General features: G+C 40.9%; 2 protein-coding genes across 3 annotated transcripts; one reads left to right on the top strand and one right to left on the bottom strand.

The window, feature by feature from the left end:
* Positions 1-684: 684 nt before the first annotated feature.
* Positions 685-24,545, top strand: LOC148104366 (NXPE family member 3-like). Of its 2 annotated transcripts, XM_087837734.1 has the most exons (9): positions 687-1,074; positions 2,673-2,766; positions 2,889-2,974; positions 3,107-3,278; positions 20,383-20,829; positions 21,061-21,353; positions 21,924-21,994; positions 23,026-23,232; positions 23,310-24,545. In XM_087837734.1, the coding sequence occupies exons 4-9, from the start codon at positions 3,159-3,161 to the stop codon at positions 23,864-23,866; spliced, it is 1,695 nt and encodes a 564-aa protein (XP_087693860.1). In that variant the 5' UTR covers positions 687-1,074; positions 2,673-2,766; positions 2,889-2,974; positions 3,107-3,158; the 3' UTR covers positions 23,867-24,545. The 2 variants fall into 2 exon arrangements, with proteins under 2 accessions (XP_087693859.1, XP_087693860.1); XM_087837733.1 differs by having other exon boundaries at positions 685-1,074; positions 2,673-2,974.
* LOC148104367 (uncharacterized) lies at positions 15,489-16,643 on the bottom strand. Its single transcript, XM_087830644.1, has 2 exons — positions 16,593-16,643; positions 15,489-16,100 (listed from the first exon to the last, which is right to left on the bottom strand). The coding sequence occupies exons 1-2, from the start codon at positions 16,641-16,643 to the stop codon at positions 15,489-15,491; spliced, it is 663 nt and encodes a 220-aa protein (XP_087686770.1).
* Positions 24,546-26,038: the final 1,493 nt, after the last annotated feature.

Raw genomic sequence — 26,038 nt, forward strand, 5'->3', positions numbered from 1 at the left:
AAGCTGCGCTGACTTCTTAGACTATTCTGTTCTCAGAATAACGGTGCGTGGGCGACACCCATTCTTCGGCGATTTCCTGTTTCTGTCAGATATTCTAACAGTAAGAAATTTCCTTTAAATGCAAGGTGCAGACAGTTAGTTGTGCAGCTGGTTGAGTGCAAACAGAAATATGAACACTTTTAGCTTTAGTATATCAGCAATAATGAATAATAAAATGTCTTAATAATAAAAATCTTCTGACAAGTATATACAGGGTGGGCCATTTATATGGACACACCGTAATAAAATGGGAATGGTTGGTGATATTAAAGTCCTGTTTGTGGCACATTAGTATATGTGAGGGGGCAAACTCCTCAAGATGGGTGGTGACCATTTAAAGTGACCTTGAAGTGGTTTAAAAAGACCAGCGTAGCAGCTTTACAGTTTACAGTATGAGCGATTTAAATTGACCAACATGAGCAGGATTCTTGTAGCAGGTCCGGACTGTTTGGGGTTCAACAGCTATGTTCTGTTGTTTAAAAAGTGTGTGATTATTACCTGGGAACACTTGTGGTAGTTAAGGTGTAATAAGCATAAATAGAAACAGCCTGCAAAGAGTTGGTTGCCAATATGTGGCAGACTGCTGCCTACTGGGAGTAGGCAGATAGTCTGGATCGGTAACAGCATCTCCATGGAGTCCCTGAAGGCTGTGTGCTCAGCCCACTGCTGTTCACTCTGATAACTCACGACTGTGCAGCAATGCACTGTGTGAACCACATCAAGTTTGCCAATGACACGATTGTAGTGGGTCTCATCAGCAAGAATGGCGATTCAGCATACAGAGACGAGGCGAAGCAGCTAACAGACTGGTGTAAAGTAAACAACCTGTCTTTAAACATGGACAAAAAAAGGAAATGATTGTTCACTTCCTGGGTGCAAGGAGAGATCATGGTCCACTGAACATCCATAGATCCTCTGTGAAGATCGTCTCTACTTCCTGCGGAAGCTGAGGAAAGCCCATCTCCCACCATCTATTCTCACCACCTTCTACAGAAGGAGTATCGACAGTGTCCTGAGCAGGTGCACCACTGTCTGGTATATTAACTGCACGTCATCAGATCGCAATACCCTACAACTGCAAGCAAGCTGCAAAATGTCATACACACACACACACACACACACACACACACACACACACACACACACACACACGGAGTCAGGACAAACAATTTGTTTTGTTACAGCAGAAAGTAGACAATGCAAAATTATACATCAAAAATTAGAGAACACTGAAAGAAGAAGAAGAAGATACTGTACACAACTGTATGGTATAGAATAGAATAGAATAAAATTAAATACTATATACAATAGATTAAAATAAAATAAAACAATATGTACAATAGGATAAAAATAGAATACAAATGCTATATACAACTGAGTAAAAATACAACTTTGTCAGAAAAAGAGTATTGCACTTAGTCTTACTGCACATCAGCTGCAAAGTCTTTGTTGTAGAGTCTGACAGCAGTGGGGAGGAAAGACCTGCGAAATCTCTTCGTCCCACACCGTGGGTGCCGCAGCCTGCCACTGAAGGAGCTGCTCAGTGCTGTCAGAGTCTCCTGCATGGGGTGGGAGATGTTGTCCATCAGGGATGACAGCTTAGCCACCATTATCCTCTCACTCACCACCTCCACTGGGCCCAGAGGGCATCCTAGAACAGAGCTGGCCCTGCGGATCAGCCTGTTCAGTCTCTTCCTGTCCACAGCAGAGATGCTGCTGCCCCAGAAGACCACACTGCAAAAAATGGCTGAGGCCACCACGGAGTCATAGAAGGTCTTCAGGAGTGGGCCCTTCACTCCAAAAGACCTGAGTCTCCGCAGCAGGTACAGCCTGCTCTGCCCTTTCCTGTAGAGGGCTTCAGCATTATTGCCTTTTTTGAGACTCCACCACAGGTGTATATCCAGATTACAAGTAGAAATGCCTTTTATAATAGTCACAGGTTTACATTTTTGTCTCTTCCTATCTAGTGACCTATTTGTTGTTCAGGGACCAAAATACATGGGAGCTAGGGGAACTTTCCTCTTAATGGTATGTTGGCTTTCCTGAAAACACAATTAGTGGTAGGATGACTTATTGCCCTAAAAGGGATACCTATTACAATGTGTTAGAATAAAACCTTACTAATTAGTCTGTGCATATACTTTTTGTCCCTCTTAGTATGGGTGTACTGTGGGTTTTTACTTAGTACAGGCTTAGTGTTTTGCTCAGTGTTACAGGAATAGCTAGTCACTGTTTCACTGTAACACTGTTTCATATACTTATAAATGTATTTTATATATTCATACAAATATATAACATGCAAAGGCAAATGCAATCGCATGGCAGGATGCTGTAAACAGACCAAACTTCAGTCAGGAGAACAACTGAGATAATCTATCCACAGTACGAAGTTAGTCATTAATATACTGCAACAACATGGGAATAGAGCAGCTGCAAGAGAATTCAACATTAATGAATCAATGGTACGGAAGTGGAGGAAGCGAGAAGAATGAGTTGAGTAAAGTTTGACTTATGTGACTGTTTTGTTGCTTAGTGTTACAGGAATATCTAGTCACTGTTTCACTGTAACACTATTTCATATACTTATAAATGTATTTTATATATTCATACAAATACATAACGTATCTCTTTAGCCATAGGCCATTGTTTTAATAGGACGTCATCAGTTATTCTTTCATTCACTCCACCTCCAACTCCTCCTCCAACTCCACCCACATAACAACATTGGTAAGTACCTAAGTTTTATTGACCCAAAAAAAAAGTACCTTGTTACATTGTTGCATAAGGATTAGATATTGTATGTATTTTGTCTCATGTTACCACCATTTTGCCCCTTCCTGGAAACCAAGAAGTCCAAACAAAGAGAACTAACAATTACTTGTAAAGCAGCACAATCACCTTCGTCACAGGGACTCAAAGAGTCACCTCCTTTGAGGTAGGAAAGAATTTTGAAAAGCAAATGTCAGATTTTTATGTATTTAGCATTGTTAATGTACTTGCCTTTGTTTAATGTTATGTATTATTTTTTTGAGCAGTTATTAGTTAATATTCTCGTTCTCAAATCCAGTACCAGGTCACCGTACAACACTGCAACTGGAGATGATGAGAGTTTAGCAATCATGAAGTTTAACCTTTGTAACGAGAAAGTTCGCACTTGCCTTCCAAAGCATGGATACATCTTCCTCTTCTTGGTTGTGTTTATCTTTATCTTAATGCTATACATCATGGATATCCTGGAGGTGAGGACTTTTGCTTAATTCAAACTACTTTGTGTATGTGCATGTGCAGGTGCGTGTGTGTGTGTGTGTGTGTGTGTGTGTGTGACTGCCAGAAGCTTAAAACCCATAGACATTAAATAAAAATGCTGCGTTCCCACTCAGATGCTCTACTAACTAGGCTTTTACTGCAGCCAAGTTCTGTTGCTGCTTGTTTGTAGGTCTTTCTGCCTTTAGTTTTGTATTTAATAACTGGAAAGCATATTCAGTAATGGACTTGGCCATTGTGCAATAGCCCATTTCTTTGCCTTGCGATTTTCTGGGGTGGTTGCACTAAGCTGTGGGTTTTAGTGAGCAGAGTATAGCACTGTAAACTTGCTAAATTTGCTACTGTTGACTGCTACTTCTGTCAGCCGTCACATCATCTCTGAACACTAGTGACAGCCATATTCTGTGCAGTGTCTCCACAATGGTATGCGATCGGACCACAAACTGTTTCTCTATTTCTCCATGCTTCTCTCCTTCTGTCATCCTGTTACAAAATTACAGTAAATAAAAACTTATGTTTTAAAGAATTAAAGTGAAAAGCTATCCGCTCATCCTTCCACTTTCTGCTACAAGTCCCCTTTACGGAAGTAGCATTCTAATCAGAGAAACCACAATGTAGTAAATGATAAACAAACACTTATCGATCTTTTAGTGCTGCATTTTATTGTCTGGTGCAAGAACAAAATGGTTAGCCTGGTTGTTTCAGTAGCTGTGGCTCAAACACAGGATAAGCTTGTCGCTTATAATCTGGTAATAGTTTAACACTGCCAAATACAACTACAGTAATATTAAAATTGTGTTGCTGGATAAGTACCTAATATGTAATGGTGAGAAATGTTCTTTTTAGGGGTGGCTCAAACACAGCCAACTACAAAAGAATAGTATGCACTGTAGTAGTAATATACCTATAGCTTTTTTGCCACCCCCACCCCCACCCCCCACTTCCTCTTTCCCCCCTCCCCTAGCCCCCTGCGCGTTCATGTGAGTGCATGTGCGCGTGAACGGACTTTTGCTCGTGCGTGTGAGTTCAGAGGTCATATGAGTTTACATGTGTTTAATAGCGTTTTATTTAATGAAACCATTATGTATTTTAATTAAACTCTTTTTAAAGGATTGTATAGGTCTCAGAGCTCTGTTATTTAGACATAGATGATTTAATTGAACTAGTTTAGGGGTATTTTAACTATTTAGGAGGATTTTGCTTTTTCTTTAGTGCTATTTAGGAGCAAATAGTTTTCAAACAGAGCACAACAAACAACATGTATTCTTTTAGAAATAAACTGTGATACTTCTAAAAAACACATATTCACACATAGCCACACTAGCACTGTATCAACCCCCAATGTGCCTTTAATTGAACTAAACCTCTAATTATCTACTAGTCACAAACACCCTGTAACAGTAAGACTCAATGATTACACATAGATGATTTAATTTAACTGGTTTAGGGGTATTTTAACTAGTTAGGAGCATTTTGCTTTTTTCTTTAGTGCTATTTAGGAGCAAATAGTTTTCAAACAGAGTGCCACAAATAACAGGTATCCCTTTAGAAATAAACAGTGATACTTCTAAAAACCGTGTATTCCCACACAGCATTTAATTTAGCTAGTTTAGGAAGATTTCACTTTTCTAATAGTTTCACAGGCTAATAGTTTTTAAACAGAATACCACAAACAACATGTATCCCTTTAGAAATAAACTGTGATACTTCTAAAAGCACATATTCACACCTAGCCACACTAGCACTGTACCAACCCCTATTTCTGCTTTTGTTCACTCCAAGTTTGACAAAACCTACAGATATCCAGAGTTAACTCGCTAACAAATGTGGAGCAGTCTCAGTGTATTTAGCTGCTTTTTCCCTAAACACAACCAACTGAGAGAAACGCCTGTAGTCCTCACTTTGGTCATTTGATCGTTGAAGGAGATTTGTTCCATAGACACCTAATACTAGTGTTTCCTGCACTTAATCCATCACTACTATGTTCTATTTAAATCCAGATTCCTTTTATAGTTTGCAGTTTCTTTACTAACACATTTGTAGATGAGTTTATTGCTGAACAACACAGCTAGCAGTCTCACACACTCTTTAGGTTTTTCAAGTTTTGTGTGTAATGGTTTAGTCTCTCAAACCTTACCCTTTTCTCCCCAGTATCACAACAGTATGACTCCCAAAGTACGGCTCAGTAAACAACCTATGATTCTTACGGTGGCCCCTAGAGACAAAGCACGTACAAACTCCAAAACACTTGCAAACTCCAAAACACTTGCAAACTCCAAAACACTTGCAAACTCCAAAACACATGCAAACTCCAAAACACATGCAAACTCCAAAACACTCCAAAAGATGTCTTAGACACATAATGAGCTTTAATTTTCTGCTTCTAAGTTCAGATAAAACTGAGGTTATTGTAACGGGGCATAAAAATCTTAGAAACACTGTAGCTAACAAGATCCTTACTCTGGATGGCATTGCCTTGAGCCGCCTGTTGTAGTGATTTGGCACATTATAAGTAAAATTGAAACATACAATCCCATAGCACAACATCAACATTTATTTATATACAAAAATAAAAATGCTTTTTACAGAAAAGAATTGTAACTTCACAATTCATCACCGATTACGTGGGTACATAGGGTAAGTCCTCATCATTATCCAATAGCGGTTCCAGTAATCTCTCAGGGCCTTGGAAGGGTGGCCATGCCCAGTCTACCTCATCAATGTCGGGAGAGTCGCCGAAATACATATTCCTTGTTGTCAGTGTCCATAGTCCACAGTTGTGGTGGTGAGGGGGGTGTGCTCCACTCTGACACTGGTGAATACGGTGTGTTTTGGAGTTTGCAAGTGTTTTGGAGTTTGCAAGTGTTTTGGAGTTTGCAAGTGTTTTGGAGTTTGCATGTGTTTTGGAGTTTGCAAGTGTTTTGGAGTTTGCAAGTGTTTTGGAGTTTGCAAGTGTTTTGGAGTTTGCATGTGTTTTGGAGTTTGCATGTGTTTTGGAGTTTGCAAGTGTTTTGGAGTTTGCATGTGTTTTGGAGTTTGCAAGTGTTTTGGAGTTTGCAAGTGTTTTGGAGTTTGCAAGTGTTTTGGAGTTTGCAAATGTAAATGTAAACAGAACTGGTCTTTGCACAGAAGCCTGTGGAGCTTCATAATTAACCTCAGTGTGTGAAGAGGACTCTCCATTTAATAATAGCTGTAATAAAATGTTATGGCCAACGGTGTTAAACGCTGCACTTGGGTCTAGCAGGGAAGATTTCAATTTTTCAATATGAATTTAGGCTGAAAACTGATTAGATGAATGTCTGATGTTCTTTTCTGTGCCTCTTCAAGTTTCTAACACCAAACATATTAAAGGATGATATAAGGTTCACAGGAAGAGGTTAATTAGCCACACTTACTATTTTTCTTTATACTCTTTCTTTCTTGACATGTTTAATATGATTACTATCAGAGGAGAAAATAAACCTTGTGTAGTTTAAAAACTTTTTATTTAATCAAACTGTAATGTTTTTGAACTCTGACGGACGTGTCTTTTAATCTTGTCAACAAATCCTTAATCACCTAAATCTGCCATTTATCATCTTGTAAAATGTTCCCTCTGCTTATGTTGTACATCTCCCCCGACACTCTCTGCTTCACCTGTCCTGTGCAGCTGGTCCAACCGCTGCGTCCTTAAACTGGGGTGTTTAAATCTCTTTACCTCTGTTATGAACTTCACACAAAGTTTGTGGTAACAAAATCAAACTGACGAGGATCTCGTTTGAAAAAACACAAAGTCACGAGACAAAATAAAAACAGACTGTTCAAAGCAAAAGCAGAGCCCTCCCAGCTGGTAGTACAAATACACCTTGACAACGTGCGTATTAAAAAGCAACAAAAGCAGAAAAACAGTAAAAGATGCAGACAGTGAAAGCCTGGTTTATTTTATAAACACAATGAAACATTTTACAGTCCACAGAGCAAAGTAGCATACATTATAAATAGATACACATAACACGGTCAGTGAGAAGTAAAACTCATGGTCTTACCACATTTTATTCTGTAAACTTAAAATAAACCACAGAAATTAGTGTTTAGTGTTTTAAAGTCATTATTAAAAAACATGAGTCAACATTACTGAAGTGACACTTTAACGATGCTTCATATCACAGTCTTTATGATGATAAAACATGTTCTCTCGTTAGCACATGTCTGCGCTGACACTTGTCATGAAAATGTCCTGAGCCACGGTTCAAGCTTCCTCTTCAATTACCATTGATCATTAATAGGACGCACAAAAGATTTGTTGCATTATCCCCGTAAACAACATGTTTTTATAGAAATTGTGACACAAATATTTAGATTCTTGTTTCACAATGTGCCTGAACTCAAAAGAGTTTCATATTTATAAAGTATCGCAAAGAATACATTTATACCATTGTATGAGCTACACTTCTTGTAAAAAATAAACTGATTGGTAATGCGTTTGAGAAAACCTCCTGCTGTGACCTTCCTTCTGTGAGGACACACACTCACACTCACACACACACACACACACACATGGAGAGAGAGAGAGAGAGAGAGAGCAAAAAAGCTATAGGTATATTACTACTCACTGTCACAAGCACAGACACTTGTTAGTTAGCCTAGCCTGTGTGCAATGCTATTACATACCATATTTTCCGCAGGTGCACAGATTATAAGGTGCACTTAAAATCCTTTAATTTTCTCAAAAATCAACAGTGCACCTTATAATCTGGTGAACCTTATGTATAAATTCTGGTTGTGTTTACTGACCTTGAACCTATTTTATTTGGTACACAGCGCTCAAAACTCTGTCAAAAAATGTTTTAGTACGACTTTGGTAATCTATGAAGCCGCACCGCTTGATTGATTGTCGGAGCATTACGGCTACCGTAGTCAGGAGCCTCGCAGAGTAATCTGGGTTGAAAACTCATACTGCTTCAGGTCCCAAAGTGAAACGACCACTGAGAGTTAAAATTCTTTCATCTTTAATAAAATGATCAGCGTTCCTGCTTTACCAGGTGTAACAATCAAGTTTAACATCCAGGCATCCATGAAAACAGAATTTATTAAATTTAATGGAGTTAGAAGTTAGCAGGAAGTTAGCTCGTTAGCTTCCACCTAAACATAATAAACCATGTTCTGACTGAGAGATTTCTGAAAAAATTAAAATTTACATCTCTGCTATCACTTCCAGCATAAATGAAGACTGAAAACTAAACAGCAGCAACTTTTGCGGGGTTACTGAAGTTGGTATATAATGTTGTGCTACGTGATCACTAGCAACACAGCTATGTTAGCATAACATAAACACAGTGAAGCTGGAGGATGAACGCTAAATTTTTTCCACTCTATAAAAGTTAGAGTTCCCGATGGTTAGGGACAAATGCATTCGCACGGTCAGTACCTTATAAACAAATACAGTTCTGTACATAGATAAATACATTGTAGTTAGTGGACTAGAAAAATAAAATAAACACTGTTACTGTACACTCCCTCTGTCACGGATTGGTGCTGTGGTGGGTAGGAAGAGGACCCAAAAGCAGGACTCATAAGCACGGAGAAGATGAACTCATAAGACATCTTTATTGGGCTGTTGATCCTCAAAACGCAAACTCATAAAGAATGAACCGAACTAGAAACTAAGAACTTGAACAATAGGGAAACCAGAAATACTAGGAAACTAGGAACAAAGTAACTTGAAAACACAGAGGAAACAGACAGCACATGGAGTGGTATAATGCAACAACAAACAGGGGAAGTCCTAGGCCTAAAATACACAGGGAGGACAACGAGAGGATGGGAAACAGGTGGAAACACAGCTGGGACTAGTCAGACATAATGAGACGGAGAAAGTGAAACTCAAAACACTGAACACAGGACATGAGACTACCAAAGTAAAACAGCCAGCCTAAAACCAGCCACCAGCCATATGGGGTGGCTGTAGCTCAGGAGGTAGAGCAGGTCACCTACTGATCGGAAGGTTGGTGTTTCGATCCCTGGCTCCTCCAGTCTGCATGTCAAGTATCCTTGGGAAAGATACTAAGATACTTGGGGCAATCGTGGCTCAAGAGTTGGGAGTTCGCCTTGTAATCGGACGGTTGCCGGCTTGGACAGTCTCGGTCGTTGTGTCCTTGGGCAAGACACTTCACCCGTTGCCTACTGGTGGTGGTCAGAGGGCCCGGTGGTGCCAGTGTCCGGCAGCCTCGCCTCTGTCAGTGCGCCCCAGGGTGGCTGTGGCTACAATGTAGGTTGCCATCATGTGTGAATGTGTGTGTGAATGGGTGGATGACTGGATGTGTAAAGCGCTTTGGGGTCCTTAGGGACTAATAAAGCGCTATATAAATACAGGCCATTTACTAACCCCAAGTTGTTCTCCGTATCATCGGAGTATGAATTTGTGTGAATGTACTTCACCATGTATAGAGAAAGTGCTTGTGATTGGGTGAATGTGGCATGAGCGCTTTAAGTACTCCGGGGAGAGTAGAAAAGCGCTATATAAGAATCAGTCCGTATACAATTTAAAACAGGAAACACAAGACAGGTGTGGAGACAAGGAAGACACAGGAGATGCATGACCATAGACACTGGGAGACTAGACAAGAAAGGTGTAACACAGGAGAGGCAAAGAAGTAAAATCCAAGATCCAAAATTCACTAAAACACAACAAGACACTAATAGCAACAACCAATATTAATAATCAAAAAACAAAAACTGAGTCAGTAGACTCAGGACCATGACAGACACCTCCCTGCTGAATTCCACTTTTCTAAAGAGAAAAAAAAGAGATAGAATAAGAAGAAAAAACTTAACCTGTAAAACACACTAGTCACAGAACATACAACTGTGAACCCATTTTTTTTTTTTTTTTAAAGTAAAGATACACTTTGTTATCCCCAAGGGGCAATTTTGTAAAGGTGAGATGTGCAGCAGAAGAAGGTAGGATCCAAACACAGGAATCCTAATCCAGAGTAGCAACTTAATTGGAATATTTCACCCAAATGTAAAGCAGTCGAAAAACTTAAACCCTGGGACACTCCAAACAACCTCAACACAACGAGATCACAGAGACCGAAACAGAACAGCAGTTCAGGTGCTGACCAGGTGGCAGGTGGCAGCGACAAAACCATTAAAACATACCCTCTTAGATGAGCCCTAGCTAGACTTAGACTTTTAGTAGGTAGTGGCGAAAGTGTGGTCGCCACATGTGGTTGTGTAGGTGGCTTGACTCAACTCCAGCTGGCGTGGAAAGTTGCAGGACCAGCTTTCCTGTGCCCTCAGTGGAGACACGTGACTTGAGCAGCTCTCCTGAGCCTCCAGCAGGCCCAGCAGGTGCAGAGACCTTTGTCTGAGGCGAAGCAAATTGGAGCTGCTCGGGGAACACAGCCAGAGGGGGATGCTGTGGCTGGGGCTGCGCAGTGCAATCAGTCTGTTCAGGCGATGCCCGCAATGCAAAGTCTTCAGCAGGCTGGATGAGCTCACTGAAGTCCCCAGCTGACCCCCAACTGACAAGACAGGATGATGGGCTGGCTCTCCTGATCAATATTTTCAAAATTCTTTACCAGAGGGATGGAGGGCACAGCCTGATCGCTGGCCCAATGATAAATTGTCTTTAGCGACGTGAGAAATGAAGTAGCCATAGAATTTACAGTGCAAGTACAAAGAGTCCCTGCTTCTGAAACATTAATAGTCTTTTCATGCCTGAGCTCATGAGACTGAGAGTGTAGCTCATTTCTGTTGCCAGCAACAGGGAAGCTGCGCAACAGTGAGGCTGCGGTGATGCAGCCCACACGCTGGGCATCTGCTGCTGTGGTGGTCAATGCGAGCCCCAGATCGTGGCCAAAGTCTTTCAAATCCTCAGGTAAATAGTCCATAATGCCGGGGTTAGCCATGACTATCCGGGCCAACTGAACCCGAACGGACTCCTTCTTTTTGGATGGGGAGAGGATCCATAGGCCATGGAGCTGGGTAACCCAGATGCTAAACCTGAAAAAGTCAGTCAAATGATTGCACGCTAGGTCCATATGGGGGAGGTCGTTCATATAATTGCTTCCTAATACTCAGGATGGTGAACTGCTCCAATGCACTGGGCTCTTTTCCTGATAGCATGTATGAAGCCCACGTTTGTCTTCTTCCAAAGGATAGAGACCCCACCAATATGGCTTGTCACCCGCTTAGTCTATTAAATTATGATCAAAAAATCATTGCAAAAGTCTTGTCTTCACATCTTAATAAGTTTTGGGGCACTTTTATTCAGCAGGATCAAACTGGGTTTATCCCAGACAGATTTGCTTTCTCTAAAACCCGTGGTCTGTTGAATGTACTGTATCGAATAAACCCTCCAAATTCAGCTGTTATTTCATTAGATGCACAACAAGCTTCCCATCAAATTGAGTGGAAATACCTGCTACCCCTGAGAAATTTAGCTTTGGCAGTAATTTTACAACCTTGGTGTGGATTATGCATGACCAAGATCAACAGCACTGACAAATTTTGATAGGTCACATCCGATTCTACTTCACAGAGGGACTTTGCAGGGTTGCTGTTTGTTCCCCCCTGCTCTTTGCTTTGGCTATGGAGTCTCTGGCCATTGCAGTTAGGAACAGGTCTGATATTGTAGGTATAGTCAGTGACCTGTCAAAGCCATCATAATGTTATATGCAGATGATGTGGCCCTGACGCTGACAGATGCCAGGCTCTCTTTGCCTCCCCTGCTTCGACTCATCAAAAAATTTGGGCAACTCTCTGGTTTCACAATTAATTAGGACAAGTCCATGTTTATGCCACTGGCAGATGGTCTTGACTCTGGCTTTATCTTTGGCTTGCCTTTTAAAATCACCACCTGTTCCTTCAAATATCTCGGTATTAATATTCCCAGAAAAACCATAATCTACTATTTAAATTAAACTTTAAGGGCCTCATTAATAGTATTAAAGCTAAGATAGATAAATGGACACTTCCCCCACTTTCTTTAATTGGACGTGTCAATATAATTAAAATGGTGGAACATCTCTTCCAAAATTGGTCGGTCAGAATTAGGTCTTCACACTATTAAGGACCTCTGTTTTATGCTTCCCTATGCTTATTTATTTTGACACTTACAAATCAGGAATAATTAAACACTCTTTCTGCCATTTGGATCAACCCCCTGCTCATAGTGACTTCTAACATTATTTGATTAAAAATCCCACTTCTAAACACCTAATCAGCCAGTTTCCTACACTTTTTATACTTACAGTACCCACACACCACATTAGGAATGCTTGGGTTAAGGGACATGGAAGTATAAATATCCGATGCTTTATGGGCCAGTGGGTTGAAGGCAAATAAAGAATGCTCTGTTAATGCCAGACTACAAGTTTCAACAGTTCAAAGTCCTTCATCATTTGCATTTCTCAGAAACAATGCTAGGCAGTATTTTTCTGTCTATTTCCTCATTCCTCATTGTGATAAATGCAAAGCAATGGAAGGAACCCTTGGCCACCTTTTCTGGTCCTGCCCTACACTCAGGAGTTTCTGGGAAGAGATATTTGATATATATAACCAGATATATGACTTAAAATTAAAGCCAGATGGTATACTTTCAGTGCTAGGCTGCTGCCTAACCTCATTGGCACTTTGACATTGTTATTACAAAGTAAACTCAAAGTGCTGGGTCACAAACACAGGCCCCTGACAAAGACTTCATGAAAAGCCTTCAATTGATCCAAAATGCAGCAGCAAGAGTACTGACAGGGGTCTTGTTATATTGATATGCGAGTCCATGCTTGTTTATAACATACACAATTATTTTAGATTTTATTATTCACAGATAAGATCCTCTCTTCAGATAACTAGAGCAGCACATATCCTAAGAATCTTGTATATTTTAGGAGCATTGCATTTATGAACAATTTGTGATAATATTTTGTGGTCCGATTGGTCTTTCAACATGGATTCTTACATTTGCAATCTGACACATGTATGTTACCTATTTCTCAGTTAGCTATCCACATTTTTTGTGAAAGGTACTAATCTATCTCTAGTAGATTTTCAGAGGGTGTCGACCACAGAGGGTCCAGGTTTTCTGCGTAGCCTTTCTTTCAGATCAGTTGCACTTGCATTCAATGCAGCAGTTGATGATGAATGCTAAATTTTAGTCAGCAGTACAGTTTCAAGATGGTCTTACAAAGAATATCTGTGCTGTTCCTGAAATATAGTTTGTGTTTTAATTTATCAAGTAAATGGCTTTCTGGTCTCAACAAACATCAGCTTAGCTAAATCTGAGAAACGGCAATAAGCTGTTAAAATTTTCAGCAATGACTTCAGTGTTTAAGAATTTATGTTATAATATAGGGGAAAAACATGAAAATTTCCTTCATTTAACCTGAAATTATATTTACCTAACTATTCAGTGGCAGGTGGGTCACACAAGGGCTTTAATATGTTGTATGTAACATTAGCAATTTTAAGCCAGCAACCTATGTTTATGTTTTATGAATAAACCTTTTCAAAGAAATACATCACTTTCTCTTATATTTTGATTAGAGAGAACATTTGAGATATGGTGGGTTTTCTGTTTTTTCAGTGGGCTGCACTCTGTCGCGATGTGATATTCGAGGACTGAAGATGTGACACAGTATGGGGGTCTGCATGTGTTACGCACATGGAAAAAAAGAATTCTTTGCTTAAATCATAAATTGTGCAATAAAATGTGCATTTTTAAATTTATTTTTCTATTGTTTTATTTGTTTAAACATTATTTAAGTAATTTATTATTTAATAATGTAAATTCATTTATAAATTTATGAATCAATATTTTCAAATGAATTATTAAGCCATTAATAAATACTTACAATCGAAAATGTATTCCTCAAAAAAAAACATAAACCTCATTTAGAAAACCCAAATTTTAAAAATTATTTTCAAAATCTTTTGTTAAAATACAATAATAAAATAGAATAGCTTTTTTTTTATTGTCACTGTTACAAGAACAATGAAAGGCATTTTAGCATTTCTCCATGTGTGTGAAGTACACAATAGCGTAAGTATTTACACAATAACAGACAAATTTACATTTACACAAGAAAGATATGTACAAGTTATACATACACCTGCAAACATACATGCACATACATGCATATATGTATATATACATATATGCATCCATACATACATACACACACATATTTCCACATACACGCTTACATCTATATATATACACATACATGCCATCTAACTAGCAGGTGCATTGAGAGGTGCAGTGTGATCAGTGATATTGCACATTGAGTAGGGGGGTGCTGTTGGAACTATACTAAGGTTATAATAAATAGAGTTTAAAGAGGTAGGGGTGTTGGTTGCATTGAAGTATAAATAGAAATACAATTTATAAATAAGGTGTAATGTCCATGAGTGTTGGCAGTGCAGTTATCCTCCAATCAGGGTGGAGGTAGGGCATGTTTGACAGCCTGTGGGTAAAAACTTCTGTTGAGAAATAAGTAAATGAAAAATAAGTAAATGGATTGAAAAATCAAAGATTTATTTCTCACATTTCAAATGGTGATTCCACTCTAACAGATTTGTCATTATATTAGCAAATGAATTAGATTTGAGATTAACTACTGGATTAGCTAATAGATTAACTATTGGATCTCATTTCAGAAATCCCAAAGTAATGCAAATTAGCCATACAGTGTAATGTAAGTTCTCTAATTGGTTTGACAGACACAGGCTTGTTGCCTGGCTATTTTACAGTGCTGATGGTGCCAAAAGCTTTGTACAAGCGCACATACTTCGTACCAGTGCAAAGGCCATTCAGCCTCTGTATTTACACTCAGTCCAACACGGATATATAAAGAATGAAGGGACTGCGGTGAAATGGAGAGCTGAACCTCCCACTATACACCTGTGGCCTACCTGGTGAAGGTAATTAGCTAACATGGCAAACGCTAGCTATATGTCTGTGAAGGTTCTCAGTCATCCAGGTCATCGTAATCTAAGGAGTTTGAAAAGAAAAGCGTCTAGACTTCTTTAAGTTTTCTTGAAGACGTTTCACCTCTCATTCGAGAAGCTTCTTCAGTTCTGAGCACAATTGGTGGAGAGTCCAAGCTTTTAAGCCCTGTGGGAGTGTCCGCAAGAGGGTCATGGACCCCTCTTGATCCTCTACCTAATCACACGAGCCAAGGTATGAAAGCTGCACTGTACAGCTACAATATGTTGTTGAGCTTGTGTTTAGGAGTTTGGTCTTTGGGATGAACCAGTTTCTGTCTGAGTGTGTTGCTGGGCCTGAAGTAAAATGGGATGTCGTGCTTGGAGAAGACTCTCCTGAGTTTCTCTGATACACCGGCTACATAGGGGATGACAATTTTGTTGCATTTGTCTTTCTGATCCTCCCTAGTAGGTGTCTGATCTTCTTTTCTGTGCCTCTTTGCTGACTTGATGAAAGCCCAATTAGGATAACCGCATGTTTTAAGAGCTTCCTTTACATGTGTGTGTTCCCTGTGTTTCGCCTCAGACTTAGAGGGAACATTTTCTGCTCGGTGTTGTAGGGTCCCGATTACTCCAAGTTTGTGTTCCAGAGGGTGGTGGGAGCCAAAGACGAGGTATTGGTCCGTGTGCATGGGCTTCCGGTAAACTTCAGTGTTGAGGTTTCCATTCTCTTCGATGCACACGGCACAGTCCAGGAATGGCAAACAGTTACCCTTTGTGTCTTCGCTGGTGGACTTTATGTTTTTATCCACAGAGTTAATGTGTGCAGTGAAGGATTCTACTTCTTGGGTTTTGCTTTTGACCCAGGTGTCATCAACACATCTGTAATGCTAGCTAGCATCACCACATGTAGCCCCGCTCTTTTAAGGTCATCTTAGCTTATAACAATATTACGTCCCAACAGTACAAGCTAGCTACCGTTCTTTTTTAGTAAGCTGATGAGCTTGTCACAAATAATGCTTTGATAGTCCTTGTCTTATGTCTGTGTGCCTCCTCCCTTTCTCGTGATGCCTGATTAGTCCCTCCTGTTTCCTCGTGTATTTTAGCCCTGTGTCTTCTTCTGTTTGTTGTTCGTTCATCTGCATGTTCTCTTGCATTTCTCAAGTGTATCACCTGCTGAGTTCTTCATGTTCTCAGTCCTGTGTCTCTCGCCGTTGGTCTGCATGTTCCATGTTTCCCCGTTTCAGGTTTTTATGTTTCATGCTCCTTCCAGTTTAGTTTTTTTTTTGTTAGTTTAGTCGCTGCCATGCTCAGCTGTCATTTGTTTTTCGTTTGGCCGCTGTAAAAAAAAATAAAATAAAAAGCTCACTCCTAGTCAGTACTTGCGCTTGGGTCCTCCTCTCAACGCTCCACGCGTCAGCCACCACAGCCATAACAGAAATCTGGTGTCCCTGCAGGTTTTAGATCTCACCCTAGGTCAACACACCTCAATCAAATGATTAGTTCATTACTAGGTCTCTGAACTTCAAGACATGTTGAGAAGGTATTTTAGCCATTTAAATCAGCTGTGTTGGATCAAGGACACACCTAAAACCTGCAGCACACTGGACCTTGAGGCCTGGAGTTGGACACCCCTGCTTTAGACTACAGGCACTATTGGTGGGCAGTAAAAAGACTGTTACAAGAAAATGGCTAAGCCCGAGGTCACGAACAATAGATAATTCGCATGATGTAATATTGTAAAAATATTTAAATTGAAAAAGCTGACATATAGTTTTAGAAATCAGAAATATGTCTTTTATCAGGTTTGGAACAGTTGGATTAAATTTAGTCTCAACCTGTGCAGACTTTATATAACCCTACCAAGGCTCATCACTGTCTTCCTCTCTCTGCTAGAAAAGCCGATATGTACCCCCACCTCCCCACTATATTTTACTATATTTTAAATGTATGTTTGATTGGAAAGTCTACCTTTGCAGTTCTGACTACCTCTCCTCTCTTTGTTATCATCCAAGTGCACTTCTCCAGTCTGAATAACATTCTAATATCGTTGCTGTTTACACATACAAGATGGCGGCGCACACAGACGCAGCGGCTCACTGCTCCTCACGTTCGGTGTTTTGTTTTTTACTTTTTCTGTGTGTATCTGTGTGGATGTGTGTGTTTTTTATTATTATACATCGAGTAGAGTCCACCTACAGTCGTCAGGACCTTCTGAGTTTGGGATTACGCTGTGCAAGGAGCATTACATCGGACTACCACCACTTTCACGGCATTCCGGAGGACATAATAAGAGCTCCAGGGTCTCCGTGGTTGGTTCTTTCCAGCAGCAAGACAAAGAGGAAACGTAAACAAAGGAGGCAAAAGCGTGGCTGCAGGGCGGGCCCACTAGCTCGGCTAAAGAAACAGCCATTTAAGCCACCGCTTCCGAGTATTTTCCTCTCCAACGTCAGGTCCATAACCAACAAAATCGACAAACTGAGATTACAGATTGCAGTCAACAAGTGTGTACGGGACAGCAGCATAATATTACTCACAGAGACTTGGCTGCAGCCATCAACTCCGGACTCGGCTATAGAGCTAGCAGGCCGCACGGTCCACCGTCACGACAGGAACGGCCACTCCGGTAAGATCAAAGGAGGGGGTTTATGCATCTACACCAATGACATCTGGTGCAAAAACACAAAGACTGTAGACAGCCATTGTTCCCCGGATTTGGAATATTTGACTGTGAAGTGCAGACCCGTCTACATACCTCGCGAGTTTACTGTTGTCATGGTAACGGCCGTGTATGTACCACCCGATGCTAATGCTAACTCGGCCATGGAGGAGCTGCACAAGACAATAAGCAACCAGCAGAACTCCCATCCAAACGCAGTGCACATTATAGCTGGGGACTTCAACCATGCTGATTTAAGGTCAGTATTCCCCAGATTTGAACAGCATATTAAATGTGCAACGAGGGGGAAAAACACACTGGATAAAGCCTACAGCAACATCCAAAAAGGCTACAGAGCAACCCCTCTACCACATCTAGGTTTGTCAGACCACATGTCCATGCTGCTGATCCCTGCATACACTCCCATTAGGAGAAGAGCCCCCCAGTCACAAAAACTGTGAAAACCTGGCCAGAAGGTGCATCACATCAGCTGCAGGACTGTTTTGAAAACACGGACTGGAGCGTGTTCGAACATCAGGACCTTGAAGAGCACACAACATCAGTGCTCTCATATATTAACTTCTGTGACTAAAGAGGTCCAGGTCCTGCTGAAGCAACGTGACGCCGCTTTTAGATCCGGTGATGGTATGCAGTACAGTGCAGCCAGATCTGAGTTGAAAAGAGGCATCAGAGAGGCCAAGGCAGCGTACAAGAGAAGGATCGAAGACCACTTCAGCACCAACAACTCACGGCAGGTATGGCAGGGAGTTCAGCACTTAACCAACTACAAACCTTGCAATACCACGTTGACTGAGGGTAACGCGGAGCTTGCGGAGGAGCTGAACCACTTCTTCGCACGCTTTGAGGTGAAGGGACCAGAGGCAGCAGCAGCAAAAACATCGGACAGCAGCAGCAGCCCAAGCCTCATAGTGCAGGAATATGAGGTGAGGCGCACACTGAGGGCAGTGAACCCCAGGAAGGCCGCCGGACCAGATGGGGTAACCGCAAGGGTCCTAAAAGAGTGTGCAGACCAGCTGGCTGGGGTCTTCACTAAGATCTTCAACACTTCACTGTCCCAGTCCTGCATCCCACCGTGCCTAAAGTCGGCCACAATTGTCCCACTGCCAAAGCGTACTAACATTAGCAGCCTCAACGACTACCGACCAGTTGCTCTAACACCTGTTATAATGAAGTGCTTTGAGAAACTGGTCCGACGTCACATCATTGTGCTTGCCACCCACACTCGACCCGCTCCAGTTCGCATACAGAGCTAACAGATCAACTGAAGATGCCATTGCTACAACGCTCCACACCACCATCTCTCACCTGGAAGTTCAGGGCCATTATGCCAGGCTGCTCTTTGTTGACTTTAGCTCTGCTTTCAACACTATACTCCCGGACAGACTAATAGTTAAACTGCTGGAAATCGGACTTCCTTCTACCACCTGCCGCTGGATCAGAGACTTACTCTCAGACCGTGTACAGAGAGTTAGAGTGGGGCCTCATCTTTTCTCAGCCCTCAGCCTCAACACCGGCTCTCCACAAGGCTGTGTACTGAGTCCCCTACTGTACACTCTGTACACACATGACTGTGTTAGTTCCCACCCAGAGAACGCAGTCATCAAGTTTGCAGATGATACCACCGTGGTGGGGCTCATCTCAGGGGGAGATGAGACGGTGTACAGAGCTGAAGTTCAGAGGCTGTCAGATTGGTGTGTAGATAACAACCTGGACCTCAATACCACCAAGACAAAAGAACTGGTAGTTGACTTCAGAAGGAGGAAGTCCGAGCTGCAGCCTGTCAGCATCAACGGGGAGTGCGTGGAAAGGGTCTCCAGTTTCAAGTTTCTGGGTGTGCACATAGACACAGACCTCCAATGGAGCTCTAACATCTCTGCGGTTTTAAAGAAGGCCCAACAGCGTCTCCACTTTCTGAGAATCCTCAGAAAAATGGACCTGAAGAAGGAGCTGCTGACTGTGCAATGACAATAAAGAGTTATCTTATTTTATCTTATCTGTATATCCTTGTGGTGTGGACCAGTGAATCAATGTCTCTCGTTCACACTGTGAAACAAGATAATGAAATTTGAAAAGTGAAAACAGCTTTTTATATTCTGTTTTGTTTTGTTTTTAATTTAGTAGCCTTTGAACAACAGTTATTGTACCTGTATCCACCGATTGTGCAAAAGCTCTAGCAAGGAAACAGTCATATTCCAGTAGCTATTCAAACATCAGCTTGTTGTCTTATCTTAATGGAAAAGAAAAAAAGAATGGTATTGGACATACAAGTCAATCAGTTATTTATGTTCAGTGATACATTTATTCTATTGAATTACCAGCTGACAGGCAACATTATACATTTGCATTAATACAAGTAAGACAATGAAAGCATGACATACTATCTCAAAAAGAATCTTTCATTATACTGTGCTAGGAACTAAAGATGAATAGCTGTATGATGTATACCTGGTTGAATGTCCTTTTGTCAATGTCATACTCTCTCCTTTTTCCAGTTTAAAATGAACACCACCTTCATCATTCCAAGAACTGCCACTTTCACTCCACCTGCTGACATGCATTATGACTTCTGCAAGTTAAAACCACTATCCACCAAGGAAGCTCTTGAAGAACAACGCCTATTAGATTCCATCGCTTGGCCTGAAACTCCATCTTTACCATCACCTCTTTCCCTGAGCAGTACCAGTCACCCAGCCCACAGTGCCTTCACCATTCTCCCAAGGTGGGGAGGAGGACAGTGGCACATAGGAGACAAACTCGAGGTTATGATTCAAATGCACGATTTCCAGGGACACTTGAAGAGGTCTGGGGGAGATGTCTTACTTGCCCGGCTGCATAACCCAACCCTTGGTGCTGGTGTGGCAGGGCAAGTGTTAGATCATCTTAATGGCTCCTACTCAGCTATATTCACTTTACTTTGGGAAGGAAACGCACAGGTTCAGGTGACGCTTACTACGTTAACTATTATTGCTTGTTTGCTTTTGAAGCTAACATCAAGTGGTCACATCACAAGATTCACTTTGTGGCACTTCACATTAGCTTCATTTTTCATCTGCAGACCATTTGCCAGTTTGTGATAAATCTTGATTTCACTTGATTGTTCTATTGGTGACAAGTGCTGTCTATAAACCAAACAGAGCAGGTTACAAAATTCTAATTATTTGTCCTACTAGGTGATACTGGTTCACCCCAGTGAGGCAGTCACAGAGCTGCGAAGGCTGAACACAGAACATCCTGACAGGATTTTCTTCAAGAGCCAGTTCCACTTAGGCTCAGTCACTGAAACTACCACTTGTAATGTATGTCTACGTCCAACCCAGCAGCCTGTGTGCAACTACACTGACCTCCATACAAATGAGCCATGGTTCTGCTACAAGCCAAAAAGTCTAAGCTGTGATACCAGGATCAGCAACTTCAATGGAGGATATAAACAAAAAATTAGCACCATGGAGAAGCTCTTTCAGAGGTAAGCATTTCCTATATTCTAAAGGTGGTAAATCTCTGGAGTTTTAAAATTAATCAATTAGAATCAAAGTAAAAGAATTTTATTACAGCTCTACTGATGTATTAGCAGGCAGCTGTCAATTATTTAGCTATCTGATATTATCATCAGTATTGGCATTTCTGATGGCTGATAGGTGAAATTTTAAACAGTGAAGAAGAGACGGGAGAAGCAACTGTCAACCATGTTATGAGTATTTATGTGGCACCAGAGAGACTGCAACTTCCCTATTGACAACATGCATTTGCAATGCAACAAACTACAGCCAGAGGATGTGAGCAGAGTTGGGCAAAGCATAAATGAGTAACTCACGATTTGTTGTGACAGTGAAAGAAGTTTACTTTTAAACTGTATTGTGATGTTCTTTTTATGTTAATGTGCCTGAAAAGGGGGGGAGGGGGGGGGGTCACCAGCTGATGTGTCAAACCCAAGTGTTTTTGCTGACTGCTGTGTTTGATTCAATTCTAGTTTAGAAAACATAAAATTTCTCTGCCATTTTTGTTAAAATATTTCAATATGTGTTCTTTCCCTAAGTGGTGTCAATCTTAAAGTCGCTATTCCTCCTTCAGGAGTGGCGAGTGTCAACGTTTTGCCCAAACAGAACGGTAAAGCCTGATTCTTTACTATTAGTGTCTCTAACAAAAAAAAAACTGAAAGGAGTAAGTGGAGTACTTACAGTATTCAACTAAAACACTATGGATGTTGCACTAATTGCAAGCAGTTTATTATTCATTTTACTATTCTATTATCTCCTAAAATAAGGAGGTCTATTATGAAAATACAAGATATGGAATAGGCCAGTAAAAATGAAACCCCTTCCCAGATTTGAATTAGGCTGATCTTCCTTTGTATTTTGTAAGATTACCTTCAGCTTGCTTTCAGTAATAATGTTTGGCATAGATAGCTCCCTTTAAGTCTCATTCAGTTCTCTCGGATTTGTCTTTGAAGTGACTTCCGGATTTCCCTCGCTTAGTCAAACAGTGGTTGTTCAACTTGAGTTTTAAGTAACTTCACATAAGTCAAAATTAGGCAAGTATAGGGATTGTTGTCGTTAAATCTTCTGCTTTTTCAATGTGCTCTGTTCCAGCACATGTTGGCACACTGGTAGGCACCACAGTTCTGGTTGTCTCCTGAACATTCTCCCTCAGTTGTCTCACAAGGTTATGCATAAAACCAGAGGGTTAATCTCCTGAGTTGCGGCTGGAATCCTAGCTCTCATTACTAGCTTCGGTCCTCCGCACAAAATTAAAAAATTAAAATTAAAATAAATTTAAGACATAACCACTTCTTTTCACTCTGCGCACATTCAGGACATTAAAAAATTGCAGAGCATAGTGATAAAGCTTCCTGAAAGTTACCCACACTTAGCAGCAGTAGTGGTAAAAGTGCTTGGAAATTCTTCAATGGATAATAGACCACATTAAAATCTAGTTAGGTTTAGGACCACTGTGGGCTGCTCCCTATAATGTCTTAATCACACATCAGATATAAAATCTGAATAGAGAAATATCTTTAACTTTAGCAGTGTAAAAATGGGTTCTCTCTTTAGTGATTGTATCATTGTATTATCTGATGTTTACATTGTGTATATAATAAATACACTAATATACAATTGTTTGTTTGTTTTATTGGTCAGGTGAGTCAAAGGTGCCTAGCAGCAGAGTGGGGTCTGGACCCTCTGGCTATTACTTTCAGGATGTGTGGAGAGGACTAGGTGTGACCCCAATTCATCAGTTCAACTCTTCCTCAGCCATCACTCAGTGTCTAAAAGGAAAAACCGTTCATATGTATGGAGATTCCACCATGAGGCAGTGGTTTGAGTACCTTGATGCAGCACTACCAGGTAGCAGATCTACTAAACCTTTCTGGCATCGACTGATTTATTGCTGCTTAACTTATTCCCTGTGTAATCCTTTTTAGATCTAAAGGCATTAAACATGCATAGCCAGAAAACAATTGGACCTTTGATGTCCCTGGACGACAAAAACAACATTTTGGTGACATACCGCACCCACGGTCCTCCTCTACGATCTTTTAGTGTCCCAGCCATTGAGCTGCATTATATTGCCAATGAGCTCGACGAGGTGCCTGGAGGCAGGGACACGGTCATAGTACTTGGTATCTGGGCACACTTTGGCACTTTCCCTATTGAGTTCTTTATCCGCCGGCTGCAGACCATCCGCAGAGCAATGGTCCGGCTGCTGTCCAGGGCTCCAGACACAATGATTGTCATTCGGACTGGAAACCCCAAAAGTTTGACGACCTTCCTTCATGCATCTACTAACAGTGATTGGTACTCATTACAGCAGGACAAGGTGCTCAGGGATATGTTCAAAGAACTGAATGTCCATCTAGTGGATGCCTGGGAGATGGTTGTGGCCCACCATCTGCCACATGAGCTCCACCCACAACCTTCAATTATCAAGAACATGATTAATGTTCTTTTGTCCTACATATGTCCTCAAAAGGGTGGATAGATGTGTTTATTTTGGCAGTCCGTGCACAATTTTAAACTAAACTATAAAAAATCCAGAAGTAACTTTTCAAAAATTGCAAAAACTAATCTTCAGTCTAGGCCTCAATGATATGAGTGTTTTTCAAGCTGAAATTTTCAAAGCCAAGCATATTCACTTTTCTAAAACAAGCTCAATAAACTCTCAATAGACTTCTCTTGTTCATGTCATTTTTGTATCTGTTTATTTTGATTAGAATAAGACTTAAAATTTTGCACTATCTGAGGTAGTGATACCTTTGTATTCGCCACAAATATGGACAATATCTGGTAGAAGGTGCTCCAGATCTTTAACCGATATATTTTTGAGGCAGAAGGAAATTCACTCTGGTTTTAGCTTCTCTACATCGGCTTCCAATTGAATTTAGGATTTGTTTTAAAGTCCTTTTATTGGTTTTTAGATCTCTAAATGGTCTGGCACCTGTTTATTTGTCTGATTTGTTGAAGCCCCATGTCCCCATTCGTTCGCTTTGGTCAGCTGAGAAACTGTGGCTTTCTGTCCCTAAGTCACAGATGAAACTTAGAGGAGACCGAGCATTCTCTGTAGCAGCTCCGATGCTTTGGAATAGCCTTCCTCTCCATATTAGACAAGCTACATTAGTGCCAGTTTTTAAGTCCAGATTAAAAACCTATTTTTATTCTTACTCTGTGGGTACCTGACATTTTTATGAATGTTATTGCTATGTCTGGTTTCTGCTATTTTATTACTATATTTATATTTGTATTGTACAGCACTTTGGTCTACCAGGTGTGTTTTTAAAGTGCTATATAAATAAACGATAATGATGATGATTGGTGCCCAGGTTAGTCTGTCCTCTGGTTATCATTCCCAGACTAATGGCCAGACGGAGTGGCTTAACCAAGTGCTGGAAACCACCCTGCCTGGCGTCCATTAAACAAAACACCTGGAGTACACACCATTCCTAGGTCAAGTACGCTCATAATAATCACATTTAGTCAGCCACTGGGATGTCGCAATTAGAGGCTTGTCTGGGCTGCCAGCCCCCTCTGTTTCCGGCAACTGTCTTCCTTCAAGTCTTCCGGATGGAAGAGGAGTAAACAGTTGGTTGGAGGGGTCATGCAGGTTAGCCATGATGCTAGTGTCTTTATGAATGCAGCGCGAGGTGTAAATATCCTGTAGACTGGGTAGAGAGCTGCCAATACTAGCAGCAGCCAGTAAGTTAAACTTTAACAGTATCCGTATTGATTCATTGATTAATTGATTGATAATACTTTATTTATCCCAAGGGCATAGCTGGACTGGCCATCGGGCATACCGGGCATTTGCCCGGTGGGCCGCTGGCGATTTTTTGTTTTTATGGGCCGATCGATTTTTTTATTTTTTATTTTGGAAGGGTATAAATAATGAAAGGTGTTGGATTGGCCAATTGGTCATGATCGACTCTGGGCTGGACCAATTACAGCCGAGGAGGTTGGATGCACCCTCCCCCTTGTTTAGCAATCTTATAGACCATCCATCGGCTCTTTGTTACTTCGGAAACATGGCTTAAACAATTTCCACGACGTAATCCGATAACAACTGATCTCTTTACCCGTTGGCTTCCCGTGGCTGTCATGCAACAGGTGTTGTGCCAAAAAGTGATTGCCTGCCAAAAACTGATTTCCAATGTTTGCGTGTATTTTTTATGTGTAATATCTATGTTGGTAAATAGACTTCGGTGAACAGCGTTTACAAAGGGGCTATATATGGAATTAAAAAATTATCTGTTTTTTCAAGTATCTTTACAACTCTGTGTTATTGTACTTACATTAGAACCAATCCGGTCCTTTATCCTCACTTTAAATATTTTTACAGAACTATTGTAATATTTGAGCCATTTCTGCTGTCCAACTACTTCTTACAAAAGACATTTTTAATGTTAATTAGAATTTTTTTTTTTTCTAGTTTTTGGCAGACAATCACTTTTTGGCACAACACCGGCTATTGCAGTTAATAATACAACAGTTTCTTGCCATTTTTTGTGTTTCTTTTTATCGCTGTGTAACTGAGTTCAATTGAAAGCCTGCATGCGCCAGTACCGCTTGCCACAAGTTCCCAGAATCCTTTGCGGTTTTACCCCTGAATGACGTCACATTTTTGGTGGGCCGGTCTCTAGTCAAAATGCCCGGGCCGATT

The sequence above is a fragment of the Neolamprologus brichardi genome, chromosome 3, assembly GCF_056152115.1.
Source record: "Neolamprologus brichardi isolate AB-2024 chromosome 3, ASM5615211v1, whole genome shotgun sequence".
Classification (NCBI taxonomy): Eukaryota; Metazoa; Chordata; class Actinopteri; order Cichliformes; family Cichlidae; genus Neolamprologus; species Neolamprologus brichardi.